Below are 18,058 nucleotides of genomic sequence, written 5' to 3'. Positions count from 1 at the left end.
CCACCTGTTCAGCAGCTCCAGGCCAAGCTCCTTTCAGCCCAGTGTTAGATCTGGGTACATGTCATGGTGCTCTTCAACTCCTCTGCGTGGATTTTATGCCACTGGGGTGCTGCAGTGGGGAGTCTGACTGTGCCAGCTAATGGCACTGTGAATCAGGGCTGTCTTGTAAAAATACACATTTCAATCTGCTTACAAACATTAAGTTACAATGGTAACCTCAAACCTTGCTAAAAAAGACAGAGGATTCAGCAGTGGCTTTTTGTGATCTAGCATACAGGAGGGAGAGTATTGACAAATAAAAGGGCAAAGTCCCTTCCTTATTTCAAGAGATAAAATTCGTAACTTATAATATAAGTGCCTGAACCTGCTGTACACTACTGCCTGTTTAGAATCTGATCCTACACTCTTTGGACAAAATTTGTGTTGCTCATGTGCTATAAAGAGGCTTTGGTGTCACAGAGAATCAGGACTGTTGCATTGCTTCAGGCAAAGCTCTTCTTCCAGAGAAGAGCAACAAGGCTGGTGAAGGGACTGGAGCATAGGTCCTATGGGGAGAGGCTGAGGGAGCTGGGGTTGTTTAGCCTGGAGAAGAGGAGGCTCAGAGGTGACCTCATCACCGTCTATAACTACCTGAAGGGAAGTTCTAGCCAGGTGGGGGTTGGTCTCTTCTCTCAGGCACTCAGCAATAGGACAAGGGGGCACGGGCTTAAGCTCCGCCAGGGGAAATTTAAGTTGGATATCAGGAGAAAATTCTTTACAGAGAGAGTAATCAGGCATTGGAATGGGCTGCCCAGAGAGGTGGTGGATTCACCATCCCTGGAGATTTTTAAACGCAGATTGGACGTGGCACTGAGTGCCATGATCTAGTAAATGGACTGGATTTGGACCAAGGGTTGGACTCGATGATCTCGGAGGTCTTTTCCAACCCAATCGATTCTATGATTCTATGATTCTATGAAAGCATGTTGAGCCAACCAAGACACCCAGGGACAATGACTTTCTGGACAGCAACCGGATGAGCAGAGCAGGTCTGGAATGATTTTAAGTCATTCCTCCCAGGAAAAAAGAAAAAAACAAAAAACCAAAACCAAACAACAAAACAACTATATATCTTCAGATACAGGAACATAGATCACATGAAGTTACATTTATTTGGCTGCATCCCCCCATCCCTACTAAAGACATATGGTTCACATCTAGTACTTCTGTTCGGTTCAGAACTGCACTACTGACCAAATCTCTCAGTCTGACCCATCTACCATGCTCTAACCCACACTTTATAGTACCCTCAGAGTGCACAAACTGGCTTAATTTTGCATGAAGCTAAGTCAGAAGATACTGAACAACTAAAGCACATTCACACCAGTCTGGAACTAGTCTGGAGTATATGTGTTTGGGACCTCAACATCATCTCTCTGACTCTCATAGGGTGGCTCCACACTGCTTCCAAATATAAGCACACCCATATTTTTCAGTTTTATCTACTCTGGGAATAAAGTAATAGCACAGGCCTCACCTCACAATGGCTGAGAATATTTACGACCTTGAAAGAAGACAGCAGGCACACAGGGATTGACACCCTCTAAAACAGGAATCCCAGAATTACCTGAATTATAACACCATAAAGGAAAAGCCCGCAAAAGCAGCTAAAGTGCACACTGATTTTCTTGTTTGGATAAATTTACACAAATAGAGGCACTTTTCAGCATAGTATATTAGATTCTCCAACGGTACTCATGCTTCAAGATACTACAGGCTATTTCTGTGAAGTACAGAGTGGCAGGGGAACATTAGGAGCATGAAATATTAATCTTTCCATCATTTTATTCCTGAGTCTGGCCAAGGTTTTCCAAGTGAAACGTGTTGTCTCTCCACTTGAAGACACCATCCCTATTATTTGAAATTCCATCTGTTCTGTAAAATTCAGAATTGATTACCTTAATGACAGCTAATAGGCAGAACTGTTCTATTGATCTGATTCCACTCCTCCACGGAGCCCACTTCAGTAAGGCAGCCCTCAAGCTGTTTTGCCTCGTCACTTAATTTTTGGTCTTTTACATGGAGCTCCATGCAAACAATCATTAACAACCTTGTCTAGGACATGAGCACATTTCGAGCAGCATCTTGCTCCCTGTAAGCCCATGACAGCTCTTCTCTATACAGCAAAAGATATGAGAACAATCCTTTATTCCGAGTGTTCAAATACTCAATTAACCAATCAACCCTTTAAATATGTTTTATAAAAGGTGTTCTTTGAGAATCTGTGATCCCTGTTATCCTTGATATGCTGACTCACTTTTTAAAATACTTAAAAGTCTCATTTTAGCATTATGGTTGTTATCACATTTTCACTAAAAAATCAGCCTCTTTATCTTTATATATGACTGCAGAGCTATTTGCATTCCCAAAGGCCATTAAAAGTAACAAGAACTGGGCTAAATTAAGATAACAAATTTACAGGCTTATGTTAAAACACATAGATCTTCAGCCTGTGTAAATAACTAAAGCACATTGTCACAGTACTTGACCTGTTGTTGCTATTTTATTTTCCTTTTTTCACAGAAAAGTGGTTTTAATGGTGTATCCACACATGCAGCTAACAAACCCCAAGACAGAGAACAAGATTCTCTAGTCCGCCTGAGCCGGATCCCAAGTCCATTAGTGTCTACAGGCTTTGCTACGGACTGCTGAGCACTGGGTCTAGCAGAAAGCCAGCTGTAATCATTGTACACTGCATGGTATCCAGCTCCAACCATTGAACAAGAAACCACCGCTGTGTCAGAAGCACCCCAGTGCACAGAGTCAACCACATCCAACTTACAGTTTGATCAAGCAATCACAACTTGACAGCACAAGACAGTATTACTTATCACTTACAGAATGTCTTCTGTACGTGATGCCCAAAAGACTTAAAGTTCAGACTCATGAACAGATAAGCAAGGGGATAAATGATTGGAATTCCAAATAGTTTAGCTGGCAGGGAGGTGAGCAGCGTTGCTTATCAGAAATAAATTGTATGGAAGCATTTTTAATTACCTAAGGAAGAAAGGGATTGTCTGGCTTCAGCAGCTAAGGCAGTTGCTTATCTCCACATCACAATCATTTTCTAATTATTATCATTTTTGTAAATCTCAAGACAGAACATGACTTCATTTGCATATAGACACAAGTCTAAAGTAGATTTTTAAATTCAAGCCTGCAAAGCTTCTGCAGATTTCTCCAAACTTTTCCCACCCTGCTCCTGCAGTGTCATTTCATGCCCAGTTTCTCTTTGGGTTAGCATGGTAGGACACAGCAAAGACTTAAGCCAACTGTGTCACTTGCTCGCCTCTGGATTCCGGGAATGTCACAGCAAAGAACACAGGAAAGGGATGGTCACAATCTCCTATGACAGCAGCAGCTGCTTCTGAAAAAGACTCAGTCCTCTTCAGCCAGACCAGCACTTTGTCTTCAATTTTTCTCCTAGCTACAATTTTCAGTTTCTTGATCAGTTTTAAGCAAGAAAAAAAACTCAGTAATTTTTTATATGCATAAGCCTGGAAATAGAATTTTGGCTAGAAATAGAATTTGGATAGAGCCTTTTTTCAGATATGAACTGTTTTAGATAAAATAAGGGTTTAGATCTGCTTTTGGTATTGGAAGATAAAAGTGCAGTCAAATCAATGGACAGAGACTGGATTTGACCCCCAGCTGTGAAGCCATTTTACTAATAATGCATTGTGAAAACAAAAAAAGAAATTATGGGAATGAGCAAAGTTGTTCACAGACTCAAACATTAATATTCATCAATATCATTGATATTTATATATGCTTGATATTTCTATTTCATGCTCACACTAGGGCAGAGCTGAGAGAGGATGTACTTTCAGAATATTTAAGCATGCCATATGGGTATAATTGCAATTCAATCAGTTATAGAATATACTCAATTAAGATTCTGCATAATACTAAAGACTTATTCTGGGCATTTTATACTTCATGTGAGGAGAGCAAAGTAGCAAAGACATGGCATGCCAACAGCAAAGTGGCACTGGGCAGATAACACCACCTGGAACAAAACCACCGCTCCTTTATAAAAGGCAACACACACTTCTTGGCTTACAAAACCCGACACTTTTACACAGCTTTTAGGAGGAGGGGACAGCCCCACAGCTCTTTGTTCAGAAAAAGCACTTATACACCCCTGCCTGCCAGAAAACACAGCTAGACTCATTTTAATCTGTAGCAAACAGTGACGAAAATACCTACTCCAAAAGCATTGGACAGAGAAGCAAAGAAGCCCAACAGATGCAGGGTCAGATGAAGTTTCTTTACTCTGAGTATCAAAGTTGCTTCCTTCTTGTTTTCACTGAACCATTGAGCCTGTTTTGGCCATTAGTAAAATGTCACCCTGAAAATGCAGATTATATGATGCTATTTCTGGTGCCTAGTGTCTTCCCATGCTTTCCCCTTCCTCAATTCCCTAAACCAAAGTACAAATGAAAAAAAAAGGAAAAAAAAAAAAAAGAAAAAAGAAAAACAACGTGTGAGGCTCTCAGCCTATCAAGCCAGGAAGAACTATTTTAAGAATTAATTTGTGCCCTGAGAGAGATCTGTTTAAATTATCCTCCCGTGCTGTCCTAACCAAAGATTAAAGTGGTGAACTTCCAATGTCTTAAGGAGATGAGGAAAATTGAAGAACTGGAGCGTCCGGGCTCCCCCAGGCATGGGCCCGAGCACAGGGAGGAGAAGCTGGTGCTGAGGAGAATGGAGATGCTAATCTGCCAGTGTGCCCAGAGCCCAGGAACCTTCATCAGCCTCAGTTGGAGCTCAGAGATCGCAACCAGGCTTTCCCTCATGCCACCACCTTCTAGCTATGCCTATCCTTTATGGCTGAGGATACATCCCTTTTCTTCCTGCCACCCGCTGGTTTTTTTGACAGGGAAAGTTTTGACTTCATTCTGTCCTGGTAAGTGCAGGCAGGCAGGAATATCCTCTATATAACACAGGTTTGACAGAGAAAATGAAGTCTTTAACTTTCTACCTGTACAGAAACACATAAAACAACTACCATGAGAAATAAATTAATAGAGTTTAGATATGGTGTAAGCACGGCAATTTTTTCCAAAGCCAATGGGAGTTAAACCTACTCACAGCTGCTTTTTGCCCCCCCTCGCCATCCCTGCTTGTTCATGCACAGCCTGAGCACACGCTGCACCCTGAAGTGTCCCTCCGAGGCAATGTCAGACAAAAAAATTCCCTTAAAGTGCATGACAAAGTCAGAAGCTGAACCCCAGTTTTACAATTTTATATCCATCTGCAGAGGGGGGTTTAAATACTCTCACCCCTTTTTCCAGCAAGAAGGGGCCTCCATCCCAACATCCTTCCCCCCCCCAGCACGCATGTAAGGAACAAGTTACAGAACAAACCTCTATAGTCTTCAGCAAGAGGTACAGGTTGTTAAAAATAGCACAATTTCAGCTTACACACACACCGAGAAAGCAGACCTTGAACACAGCTACAAAGCACTTTCCTCCTGCCACTGACTGGTGACTCAGTTCACAATTTTAGGAATGCACACCAAAAAGATTAAGAAAAAATAAATCATAATAATCATAAAAGAAACACAGAGCTATATAAAGCAAATCTGTATTTGTTCGAAATTGAGGAAAATAAGCATTACCTGGTCTTGTTGTTGGGCTTGTTTCCCTGATGCATTTTGCTCCTTGGCTGTAGTCATGCTCACCTATTTGTGCCCACTGCAGTGGCAAACAGGATTTTACTCTGTGTGTGTGTGTGTGTGTGTAAGCTTGTCTGTGTGTTCAGACATACACGCACACACACACACACACAAAGACTAAAGGGATATGGATGAGTAACTAGTCCATCACTTAATCACCAGCTGAGAAATTTCCCACCCCCACAAAAAGCAATAAATAAAAATGCAATGCAAAAAATCACTAGTCTGGCTGTCTTCCCCCTTGAGCCTCTAAAATAAAAGCAGAAGCAGGAGCAGAGAGAGAGAGAGAAGGATGCTGTGGGGGCTTCTTCAATTAGCAACAGCCTCTGCAATCGTCACAGAAACAATGATAACTGCTTGGCAACCAGCAACTGGCAGCTCGGAGCCGGAGGCAGCGATGTGGTCCTCGCTCCCCACCTCCACGGCGGCCGCCCGCGCCTTGCGCATGCACCGGCTGCCTCGGCACACACTGTGCAGCTCGCTGGGGATGTGCACAGCTCGGCACTCATCTCCCCTCCCGCACCCGGGCAAAGGGGCCGCAGCCGCCCGCCGCTCAGGAGCTGAATCCCGCATTCCCCGTGATGCCGGTGACGGGAGTCGCGCGGATGCGGAGCTTCTGGCAGACGCGCTCTCGCCTTCTCCCCAACTTGCGGAGGTTTCAGTGCCCTGGCGGTCCCCGGCTGCGAAGCAGAGCTGTGTCAAGGGCAGCCTTTGCCCCGCTGCAAGCACGGATTTGGAGGATGCAGCGCGCGCTCCCAGGGAAGCTGGTTCCCACCGGTGGGATGCGGAGATCACCAACGCTCCCCGGGGAGCCGCTCGTCTCACTGCCAAAGGGTGGCACGTTTCACGTGCCCTCAGACTTCCCCGGCCCTCTCCATGTCCCTGACACAACGGGGGCCACTCGGCATGTCTGATGTGGTGGCTGCCTCCTGCGCGCCGGTGGCTGCCATGTAGGTCACGCTGCAGGGTGACACACCAGCACACGTTCCCTGCTCCGATCCACGCTGCCATATCTCGCTCCCTGCAGATTCTCTGCCACAACGGAGATCTCTCCAACACGGCAGAGCTGTCAAACTAGCCTTGCTAGCACAGCTGCCCACCTTGATGTCAGCACGGGGTGACATGGGGTGTGCCTGAGCACCAGGCATAAAGCAAGTACCACTCTCCAGTAACCCTCAAGGGGACCTCACATGGTTGGACAAAACTTGGAGCAGCACGGAGATTGTTCAGAATTTGCTTGAGACTGATGCAAGTCCTCACTCACCTCAACGTCAGGTGACGTGAAACTGCCATGTTGCTGCTTTTCCCATCCTCACCTCCTACCCTGCACAGCCAGGACTGAGGTGGGATCGATACTAGGCTGGATCGAGCTCTCGCCAGAGTGCTGTAGCTCTGTGTAAAGCTAAATGTTTTCTCACTCACATGATACTGGGATCTCTGCTGAGTCTGTAGATAACCAGCTAAGGAAAAGAAACAGCAGAGTGTTTATCTAACAAGGAAGTGATTATGCCCCCTTTGCTCCTTAATTTTACAACATGCATTTTTTATACAAGGTCACGTTCACTAATGCCATTAGAGGCAAGGTCTCCTTACACCTGGGATAATTTTGATCCTTGGTTCAGGGACGCATCACTGGCACACCGAATTTTTCTAGAGATATCTACTAGCCACCACTGGGACCCCCTAAGCATTTCTGTGTTTTCACCACTACATGTCACAGCAGTTCATAGAAACTACAACAGAAAAGATCTGCAACATGGAATTGTGCTGATAGGAAACTGGATAACCTTGCCTCATCTCAGGTGCCACAATCCAGGCAACAGCTCATTTAAAAAAAAAAAAAAAGTGAATAGCACCTCTCTAACAAGAAACGGTAATTTGCATTTAAATCTAACAGTGCTGATTTCTTGTTGGGTTATACTCAGACACAGTCCTAGCTTACATTGCAATTCCATCTCTTTAGTCCCAATAGTTTTAGTCACAATATTTTATATGTGTTTATAGTGAGGTTATTGCTCATACATTTTTTCCCCAGCCATCGGAACAGAATTGTTTTCAAGGTCTTATACAAGTGGATCAGTTTGAATTTTCCAGTTGGCTTGGTCTACTTTTCTACCTGTTGTGAGTGGTAATGAAGGCTTGCTTTACTTCTGCTATTTTTCTTTCCAAGAGGAATTCAAATGAAACAAAACTGTCTTTGGAGTTTGTTTTTTTGTTTTTTATTCCCCTAGAGTACATCCTGGAAACCTCTGCAAAACAGATCCCTTTTAAAATCTGGGCCATTCACTGTGTCCCTGACCCCTCAGTACTTACACTGGCAATCCCTGAACTGAATTGCATTGATATTAAAAATTAACATATCTATACCTATCTACATACCTATTCAATTTCTTCACAATTAGCAACTTAAGACACAGTTTTCACTCAGTTTCTGGAAATGGCCACTCTTCCTTACAGTGTAGACTTTTTTTCCCCACTAAGCTTGTTGTTGGACACATAAGAAGTTAATTACGCTAATTAGTCCAGCAGTTAGCTATGCAAATGCATATGGCTGAGCCTCATTACATGGGTGCATTAGGGTGCTGACTGTTCTGACTGTATCTCCCAATGCTTGGCACCACTACCCCAGTATTACTGAAATGCCTTGATCTCTGCCTGGCAGTACCTCCCTGTCACTCCTGACCTGTGAGGGGTGTCTCATCCCCTCAGATGGCCATGAGTTGCTGCTCACTGCTAGGAGGATGTGAAAGCAGGGGACAGTGACATCCTCCAGCTCTCTGTCACCACCCTTCCTTAATCAAAGCAATTCTGAGGTTGCCAAACACTTCCTGAAGAGACACTGGAGGAGGAAGCAGAAATGCCTTTCAGAAATGCTCATTATTCACGGGCAGAGAATAATCTGCTTCCATATTAGCAGGGCTGAGGCCATCCATCCTGACCTCTGTGCTATGTTAGGGTACCAATTTTATTGCTTGGCTGAGTCATCACTGATGAAAGATTAATACATCCCTATCAAAGGACATGAATCTGCATCTGCCAAACCCAACAGCTGCCCAGGCAGAAGGATTTATACAGACAGTCCCATTCAGGGCATAGCAAGAGGCACTGGCAGACAGGGACCCTGGGAGTACGTCCTTCTCATCCATCCCATCTGATCACAAGGATAGAAGGAGCAGGTCGTTCCTCCCTACCGGGTTCAAAAATGCATCAAGCTGTTCACTCCCTACTACCCGTCATTGCAACAGGTTTGTCTCCACTCACTGCCTGTGCTATGTGAAAAGTCTGTCTCCAGGCTCGCTCCCTGCCACAAAAGCTGCATCCCCATCATGAAAAACTTACATTAATTCATACAGTCCACACTATGCCACCATTGTGACAGCTCAGGAAGACCACTATGAGCATAGACACCTCTCCTTGTTTACCAAGATGCATGTACAAAATTCCAGCTACAACCACGTGAATGGCATCCCCACACATGACAGCAATTAGCTCCTCCAGCACCAAAGCAGGACAGACAGACATTTCCTTCCCATCAGGAGAGGAACCAGCGACAGGTAAAGGAAAATGTTCCCAGTTTGTCAACTCATCTTCACCCAGACTGCTTGTTTTAACAAAATCATGCAGCACTGCTGTAATACAGATAATTTTTAATTACCTTGTAACAAATTAGTCACACATGTCCTAGAGCCTTTCCTGTTCAAAGCAAAGTGCTTCATTCTCCTGAGACTGGCAGGAACGGGATTGTGGTCTGGGATCATTCTCAGAACTCTCCTTGGAGTTCACAAAGTCACCACAAATCTCTCTCATGCTCAAAGACTGTTGAAAATCTTTAACATTGCAAATAGAAATTAATGTCCCCATGGCTTTGGGAAAAAAAGTGGACTAAAATCTTAAAATGTCATCACCACGAAGACCTGTGAACTCTTAGGAGCTAAAGTACAGTAACCATTGCTTATGATGATGTGTTACAGCAACACATGATAGGAAAAGAAGCAGTTTGTTACTGCTCCAAACATTTTTAAGCAGATCAGTTTACTAGGAGCATCCTTGATTCTGCCCCTCCGTGAGGGTAGAGGTCTCTGCTGTCCATGGGTGCAGAGCAGCTCCTTCATGGGAAGCAGCAATGGACTCTCAGGAGTCAGTGCAGAGCATTCTCATCCCCTGCATGTTACAGAGGCCAGATCCAACAGCAGCCTGTGCTCACAGTGAGCCCTCCAGCTGCACACATCTGTTCAAGGGAGTACAGACTAAGGACAGTGATAAGCCTGTAGCAGCAGTGAGTGCAGTTATTTGATGCAGAACCCTTGTGCTCCATTAAAACCTGGGGTTCTGGCTGCACCATACTGGGCTATTTATTCCTCTTTCATTGCCACATCCAGGAAGTTGAAGCCAGTGGGCAGAGTGGGTAGAAATTAGTTCTACTTGGTTAACCATACCTTTGCACAGTCTGCTAATGTTCTCCCTTCTCCAGATGAAGACCAGATCCCACAGGGAGCTATGTATCTGACATTTTTTGAGGGTCTAAGCCATTAGTATCTGGGGTGCAGTAAGGTGTTACCTCCAGCAGAACACACCACACGATCTGCTTCTGTACAGCCAGCCCCTCTGAGCTTCACACTCACTGCCAGTTCCCACTGGTTTGGCTGGTTTGCTCTCAGTTCAGGAATGACACAAGGCCCAGGAAGGCACATAATCTGGCAAGATATGACAATGCAAAAATCAGAAGTAGGTTACAAAGGAGAAGTCCTAAGGGCTACAGTTCTTTTTGAAAGTTACAGCAGATGTAGTAGATGTTAGAAAGATAATTCAGGAAGAGAGACAGACTCTACCAGCACAGATATCTACTATAAGGAATGTGAGATGAGCCTGTAAAAATGTTGTAGCCGTGGATTTTAGCATTCAGTCATTTGAAAGGTGGATCAAAACTGGCCCACAGGATGCAAGGGAAACAGTGCTCAGTATACACTGGTGCTGCTTTCCAAGGCGGGGAGGTAGCAGGGTGGGGACACAAGGCTGGCAGCTCCAGGCAGCTCCTGCAGCAACTGTATGAGTAAGTCTACCTGATCCATGCTCTTCTAAGACCAGCAGCATACTCCCAAAAGGTAAATCCATTTAATCTCTAGGCTGATAAAATACATATGCAACTGCCCTATTGCCCCACCATTCCAATTTTCCTAGAGAAATTCAAAAAGGAACAAGAGGGAAGGGTCTGTACAAATCAGGCTCTCCATGGCATCACCATGGTCCTTAAGATGTGCCAAGGCACGCTGGAATTACCCCTCTTTAGTCCCAGTGCCAAAATCTCATTCACACAAACATCAACAGCACAGCCCCTCTTCCTCCCGGGTCTGTAGGGCCCAGAGCAGTGAGTCAGAGTGGTCTGTGTCCTCCACGGCAGATCCTTCTGGAGGTCAAGCACTCCTCTTACAGGGGATGCCAGAGCAGAACAGAGCTGTAAACCCGTGAGGGCTGCATGGCTAAAAAACTCTTTATAGAGGACTTCATACTTTTAGATGCTTCAAAAGCAGCCAGACATTGCAGCTATTCATTCTGGAGATTTCTGCTTTGCGCTCATCTGAATAAGCTTTGGAGAAGGAGAATTTAATTTTTTGTTCTGAAAGCACAGTTTGTGCCCTGCCCCTCTCCAAGAATGTGACAACACATAGATGGTAGATCAGCTGACATCAGCTTTACTCCTACAAAGGCTGCAGAGCATCTCTATTGCCTACACACCATCCACAGCACTGCTCCTCATAACAGTTCTTAATAGAAGACCATAAAAACACTGTAATCCTGTTCCAAATTAATCCTTATCTTTGGCAAGAGTTCTCATTTTCTCAGACCATCCCAAAACTAATTTTCTTGTAAAGGAAGAAAATCTTTGGCCTTTAAGGATATATATTAATTAGCTTTATTTTGCTCCAGCCCTGATACTGTCACCCCTCTCTGGTTGTCTCCAACATGTTTGTTTGACCATGTTTGTTTGGTCATGGGAGAGTCTCTGTGTCCAGAAGCTCCACTGAGAATGTTTCTGTCTTGGGGATCCACTCAGATGGATGATTTTCCAGATTTCAAATGTTCTGTGAAAAGGCTAGAGGCAATAACAGATTATGAATATAGTTACAGATAAAAATATATAACACTTCCATTACCCATGACCAAGATCATTAAGAAAGCAATTTGGTATGCTATTTTCATTTAACAGGCCAAATCCGGTTTGTTTAGTCAGTGCCATTAATTAGTTATTTGCATGAATATCTGTTCCTACAGGGGATACACTTCAAAATGTTCCCACAAGCTTGAGAACTCCTGCTATCTGAGACAGCAGGTATGTGGCAGCAGGGGACACAGAGACAATGGGCACTGCAAGAACCACTTGTGTTTCTGTGTAACAGTCTCATGGTGTTGCTGCTACTTGTCCATTACCACAGCCTCACTAAGTTGCTTTTTTTTTTTTTATCATGACCATGAGAAGGTAGTTTAAAGTGATCATAATAGGTTTATTTGAAGCACTATATTCTGCTGCTTCCCATTTCTCGCTGCCTCTCTGAGTTCCAGGACCCCACAGTTCATGGTAAACAAATAAGACAACACAGGGATGCAAGCTGTGAAGAAGCCTGCTCTTTCATGCACAGCTAGAGCTATTTTGCATAGCACTTTCCTGCCTAAATTGGAGCGTGACTCTGGAGAACACAGCAGGTATTTGTGCCCTTCTCACTTCTGGATTACGTACGCACTTTGGTTTGCTTACCCTGAAGATCAAGTGTGTGTGCTGACACTCAGCCTTTCCTGTTGAAGTGGATGATATTTTTCAAAAACATTGCTTTTGATCCACTGTGGGGTTATTTTTTGAGTTGGTGTATATATTTTAATACATCATTCCAGTCTCAAAGGCAGATGATGAGCACTGCCATGGTTATTTGGCGCTGTGTTACCCCTGCAAAGAATACAGACTATGTCGCTGGCTTTTCTTTGCCCCTCTGCCTGTTCCTGCTGGTGTGACCTTGGCAGCTGTAATGCAACAGATGCCTCTTTCTCACTTGTTTATCTGTGTGAGAGAGACTTCTGAGGCCCCAACTTCAGTGCCAGCTGTGAATTGTCTCCAAATTGTTTTTTCAAAGTTTGCCTCCGCACAGTCTGGCTTAGTATTTCTGCTCCCTGCACTCTTAGGGATCAATATTCACTGACATTTTCCCCACATACCCCCTGGTTATTTCTGGGCAGCAGCTGACTTCCTTACTTATTGACTCAGTATGTGCTGGTTTTAACTGTTGTTTTAGGAGTGAAAGGATTTATTTCTTTGCTCCATATCTGGTTTTTTTCTCTTTACTTAAATGTAAGTTTTATACAGGACATATGTTTTGTAATCCAGGTCAGAAATTGTAAAAGATATCACTAGTGATGAGAAAACAGAGATAACAAAATAACCCCCTCCAACCATTTTCAAACAGAGAATCCCCATCTTCACAACAGCTGCAAACATATTAGGCTATTTAAAAGCATACTGCTTGGAAAAGAGAGCGCTCATTTTCATTTTTAGCTGCAACAGTGATTTATGGGATGAATAAATGATCTGCATATAAGATGATGACTGGTTTAAATGTAAATGTTGTGAAAGACTTCTTATGTAAGCACATACATTGCCCGAGAGATCCTCGTACATAAAAGCCACAGCTGGAGCAAGTGGCTTTTTAAGCATTTGTTTTATGAAGTACACTTTTCATCGCAATGGTTGTTATTTTTCATTCACAGTTATATCAGCTTTAACAAAAAAAAAAAAAAAAAAGAGGACAACAGGAGCCAGACACTTTCAATAGTGAGGTTATGCAAAACACTGACACTGTTAAACAGATGTATATAACATACATTCATCTTAAAGATGTTGCGCTAACTTGAAAGTTATACCACGACAGCAGATGAGGTCTCACAGGGGATGCAGGCATAAGGACCAAACATCCTCAGTTTCTGAACATAAAACTTGATATGTGGCTCCATCATGTCCCACAGTCTGGGCAGGTCTGTACCCAACTTGATGCTGTTGGAGAAATCTCCTTGGGAACTTCTACCACTGGACCCAGATGAGTGGTAGCCCATTGGACACCATGTTAGCCTCACGATATCTTTCCTCAAATGTTCCCAAACAACACCAAGAGGGGCAAAGATATCAGCTCTGTCACCTGCACTAGTGTTTTCACTGGTATTTACTCCTCCCCAACAAACTCCCTGGAGCTGAGGGGCTTGTTGTGTTCACTGCCCTCAGTTACTGGTGGGGGCTGTGATGTCTGTGAGGGTTTGTATACTGATGTGTGTTTTCTCAAGTGTTTCTAGATCTCTTGGGATGAAATCTGTTATGGTAACCATATGTTGCTGCATTCCTACCAGCTCTATGGTAGATAAGCTTTTCCACCAACCCAAAATAGCCTTCTCAAGAGTCTGAACAATGAAAACACTGCCAACACTTGTCTTCTCTGAAAAAGGCACAAAGGGACCCAGGGTCCTTCCTGTCTGCTTCACATCTTTATTTTTGGAGAAGGCAAACCCACAATATTTTCAGATTACTGTACTAAAGTCTGAAGGTGTAAGGAAGAGGCAGAAAACAACTTGGACATAACTCCACTGAGCAGAGGAAACAAGTGGTGCACAGAATTAATGTCACTTCACTCACTTCCCCCCCCCGTGCCTCAGCACCCACACCCTGCATTCACCTTTCTGGACTGCAGGTTTTGAACAGTACCTGTACCAACCCAGAGAACAGGTAGAGCTTATTACCAGTATGTTGAATGCCCTCTAGTGGAAATGCTATTTATGGAAAATGGGCAACTGGAAAAGCCCACCCAGAACCCCCACCACAGAGATAAAGGTTTACTAAAAAGGATAAAGGGGGCAGGTGAACAGAATTCAATTATTACTATTACAACCTCCATAGTTGATTTCCTTGTGAGGAAGCAAACATAAACTAGAACAATGTCTTGCTCTAATTTTTAAAAACTGACCAGCAGTTTTGATGTGCCACTTGTAGCACCTTAGTTTCATTCTCAATGGCACCTTTAAAAGTGTGCTAGCACTACGTCTTTGTTTTAACTGCCTCAGTGAGTTACTCTTCAACTTTGAGAATACTGCACCAAACCAGAATCCCAACTCACTTGAAACCAGGTGACACAGTAAAGAAAGCAAAAACCTTACTGCATGATGTACAAACACATACAATACAGAACTGCCTCAATACAAACCTAAATAGCATAATTAATTCTTCAAGTAATGTAGTGGTGAAGTCCTGTTCCCATCTATTTATTTGATCTGCTTGTAACACAAGAAAATTGATGCATAAGGAATGCACAAGATCTATATAGCCTACAGATCTTACCGAAACCTTCTGGAGAACAGTAGGGCTCTGAGCACAGCACAAGACCTCTAAAAGGACATCCTTTACTTAGCATTGATAATGTTCATTAATTACAGAGACAGAGCAGGTATTCAGCAATGCCACCTTGGGCACTCAAGCAGAGCTGGAGCAAGGGCAGATTGCACAGCACCTGATGTGCCGCAGGCAGAGGAGGTGTGAAAGCCCTCACATCTCTTCTTGAAATGACAGAGTGCCTCAACCTTGCCCCAACCTGTCCCTACTGGAAGCAAGAACAAGTCTTTAAAAGACTGTGACTGTCATCGGCAAAAGAGCAGCAGCACAGAGGTGGGATGTCCAAAATGTACAGGGAGCATAAAAAGTCTCTTGCCAGGTTCAAGACAACTCCCTGTGTTTTCCCATCTGAGATGTTTGTTCCTCCGAGGTCTTACAGCCAGGATGAGGTACCTGTGCTGGCCCCCGATGTCTAAGTGTTACTGTAGGGTCTCAGGAGTGGTGAGCAGCATTCATTGAGGGATGGGGACCTCTGCTTAACACACTGTGATCAGTATGACTTTGAGATTGACTCACTACAGTTGACAGAGTTTCATAATCTTTTACGAATATTAATAAAATACATTACTGTCTCCCCAAAACACTGCACAGATACTCTGATGTACTTAATAATGTCTTCACACACAAAACCCAAAACAACAAGTGCATCCTTTCTGTAACACTAGTGAGTTTGCCTCCAACAGTTTCCCCCTTATTATGGTTTGATATGGTATCTTTCCATTTTACCATATTCCAAAGAGAGCAAAGAAGAAGTAATGACACAAACATTTCAAAGTAGTCCTCAGCTGCGAACATCTCTGAATTCTTGCATGGGAATGAAGATGAGTGATTTCCTCTAGTTTAGAAAATAGCAAAAGAAGGGAATTTGAGGTATTTGGAGACTAACAGAAAGCTCCATAACATTGCTACACAAAGCTAGGCAAGAATGTGGACTTTTCCCCCAAATATATAACCCTTAGGAAATCACACAGGTATGAAATGTGAGCTCGACTGAGACAGAGCGTACCAGACTGAACCACCTGCTTGTTACAAATAACCAATTCATGTCTAATTTATATACCTCCCAAATTGCATGTAATTACACAGATGTAACATGCCCATCCTATGTACACATATAAAAATCAGATGCGAGTGGTGCACTCAATTGCCTACATATGCTGTAACACCACACCAGTGTCCACAGAGAGACAAAAGCTGAGCCCACTCATCTTCCAGTTATCAGTCCAGCCCGCTGTTATCCCAACCTATGGCCCAGTTACAAGAAGAGATACAGAAGGACTTAAAACCCGTCAAATAAGGTCAGAAATAAGAGGCCACAGCAGATCAATACCAATGAGCTCAGGTCAGGCTTTGTTGTAAACAATGTGTTCTGAAAAACCCTGGGTCATTGCCCAGCTCTACCTGTGAAATATCTGCAATGTGTTATGTCTGGAAAGCTTACAAAGTTTCACCTTCATACATGAACTTAAACTGCAAAAAAGTCACATCACCCATCACTGCATACTCTGTTGAGCAAATCAGAATTTCTAAAACAAGACATAGCAGATTTCATCACTCCTGAGAACATTATCAGCCTTTTATCACAAATATTACCCAAAGACAGTCTTTTGGACATATTTTCCAGGGATAATAAGGCAGCTTAGGGCTTATATTTATTCATGGAATCAGCAGTCTTTTCATTTCTATTGTTCAGTTTTGTAGATCAAGACTTCTGCTGGTGTGGGAAGTGACTGAAGAATGGGATGTTTAGAGCCTTAAGCTGCAAAAGCCTGAAGTAGTGGAAATAAAAGTTGGCCAGCAGAAAAAAAAAAAATTCCATCTGCTTTATAGAGCAATCCAGAGCACTGAGTAGTTGCTTAACTACTTCTCACCTTGTGTTGTAGTTTAGTGACCCCAGAACAAGCAATAGCTACTCTGAAAGGATTAATAGGAGAAAGCATAATAGATTGATGGGAGATGTATACACATTCATGTTTGCCAGCAAATCTGAGCTCAGCATGAGAGGGAAACTATTGTTCAAAGCTTTAACAGTCATGATTCTTCAGCAGTACCTTGTCTGATCACCTCACCCCTTCCAGTAGCCAAAGAAAAGTCAAAGCATACAGGAAAATTCTAACCAACAGATCAGGCTTTTAATTATGTTGAGAAATTAAGTCAAGAGACAAGCTTTCAAAAACAGATAAATCTATTTTCAACAATTTTTCCCCCTTCATAGATGCCAGAGACAGGCTGCATGTGATTAAAAGCTACAAAAACAGCAGTTACAGTCTAGAAACGATGATTTCATTTGGTATTTTCTTTGAGCTGATTTCACTTCAGATAGTATTGGCAGCAGAATGACATAGACCTGATTCAACAGTTCATCTTAACCATTAAGTACTAGTCTGAGATTTTTGCTTTACCTACATGGTAGTGGTAGAAGGAAAATGAATATATGCTTATAGTCTACCCAGCACAACAATTTAATGCTTTCTTATCAACTGTTCCATTAGGATGGCATGAATTGTAATAAAATAAACTCCTTTTATCTCATTACTAAATAAACTTTCAGTATCACTTTCTTTGGTAGAGATACATACCTTAGCAACACAGAGGGTTCAAGCAGTAAGCTTAGAGAACCTTTTTTAAAGGTTTAATTTTTTCCCCAATAACAATATGGCATGTTAACAGAAGTTAACACAAACACAGATGATATAATTAACTCTTATGATACATGTACTCCTCTGCTGAAAGAGTAGAGCCCACACTGAGTTGTGGACCAAGGTACCAGAATGACTTTTCACTTTGATTTTTCTTTCCATGAGGAAAAGGGGTAATTAATTTACTTTGGATTAATTCCTTTTTGGGAGACAGAAACTTAAGTATATTCATCAGATTTTGCACTGTAAATGAGGTTTGAATTTCTATAATCAAAGATACTTGAC

General features: G+C 43.0%; 1 protein-coding gene across 4 annotated transcripts in view; it reads right to left on the bottom strand.

The window, feature by feature from the left end:
* Nucleotides 1-18,058, bottom strand: part of DPP6 (dipeptidyl peptidase like 6) — a 547,732-nt gene that overhangs the window by 244,558 nt on the left and 285,116 nt on the right. Inside the window, exon 1 of one of the 4 annotated variants that reach the window (XM_027727816.2) lies at nucleotides 5,663-6,160. The exons of the other annotated variants lie outside the window; for them this stretch is intronic. Within the exon in view, the coding sequence (XP_027583617.1) occupies nucleotides 5,663-5,719 (57 nt within the window). The 5' untranslated portion in view covers nucleotides 5,720-6,160. Of the gene's footprint in view, nucleotides 1-5,662; nucleotides 6,161-18,058 lie in introns of those variants that run through there. 4 annotated transcript variants of the gene reach the window in all.

This window comes from Pipra filicauda, unplaced genomic scaffold, assembly GCF_003945595.2.
Source record: "Pipra filicauda isolate LSUMZ 115617 unplaced genomic scaffold, ASM394559v2 scaffold1_size10287979_pilon, whole genome shotgun sequence".
Taxonomy (NCBI): Eukaryota; Metazoa; Chordata; class Aves; order Passeriformes; family Pipridae; genus Pipra; species Pipra filicauda.
This window is presented reverse-complemented; position numbering and strand designations above follow the sequence as displayed.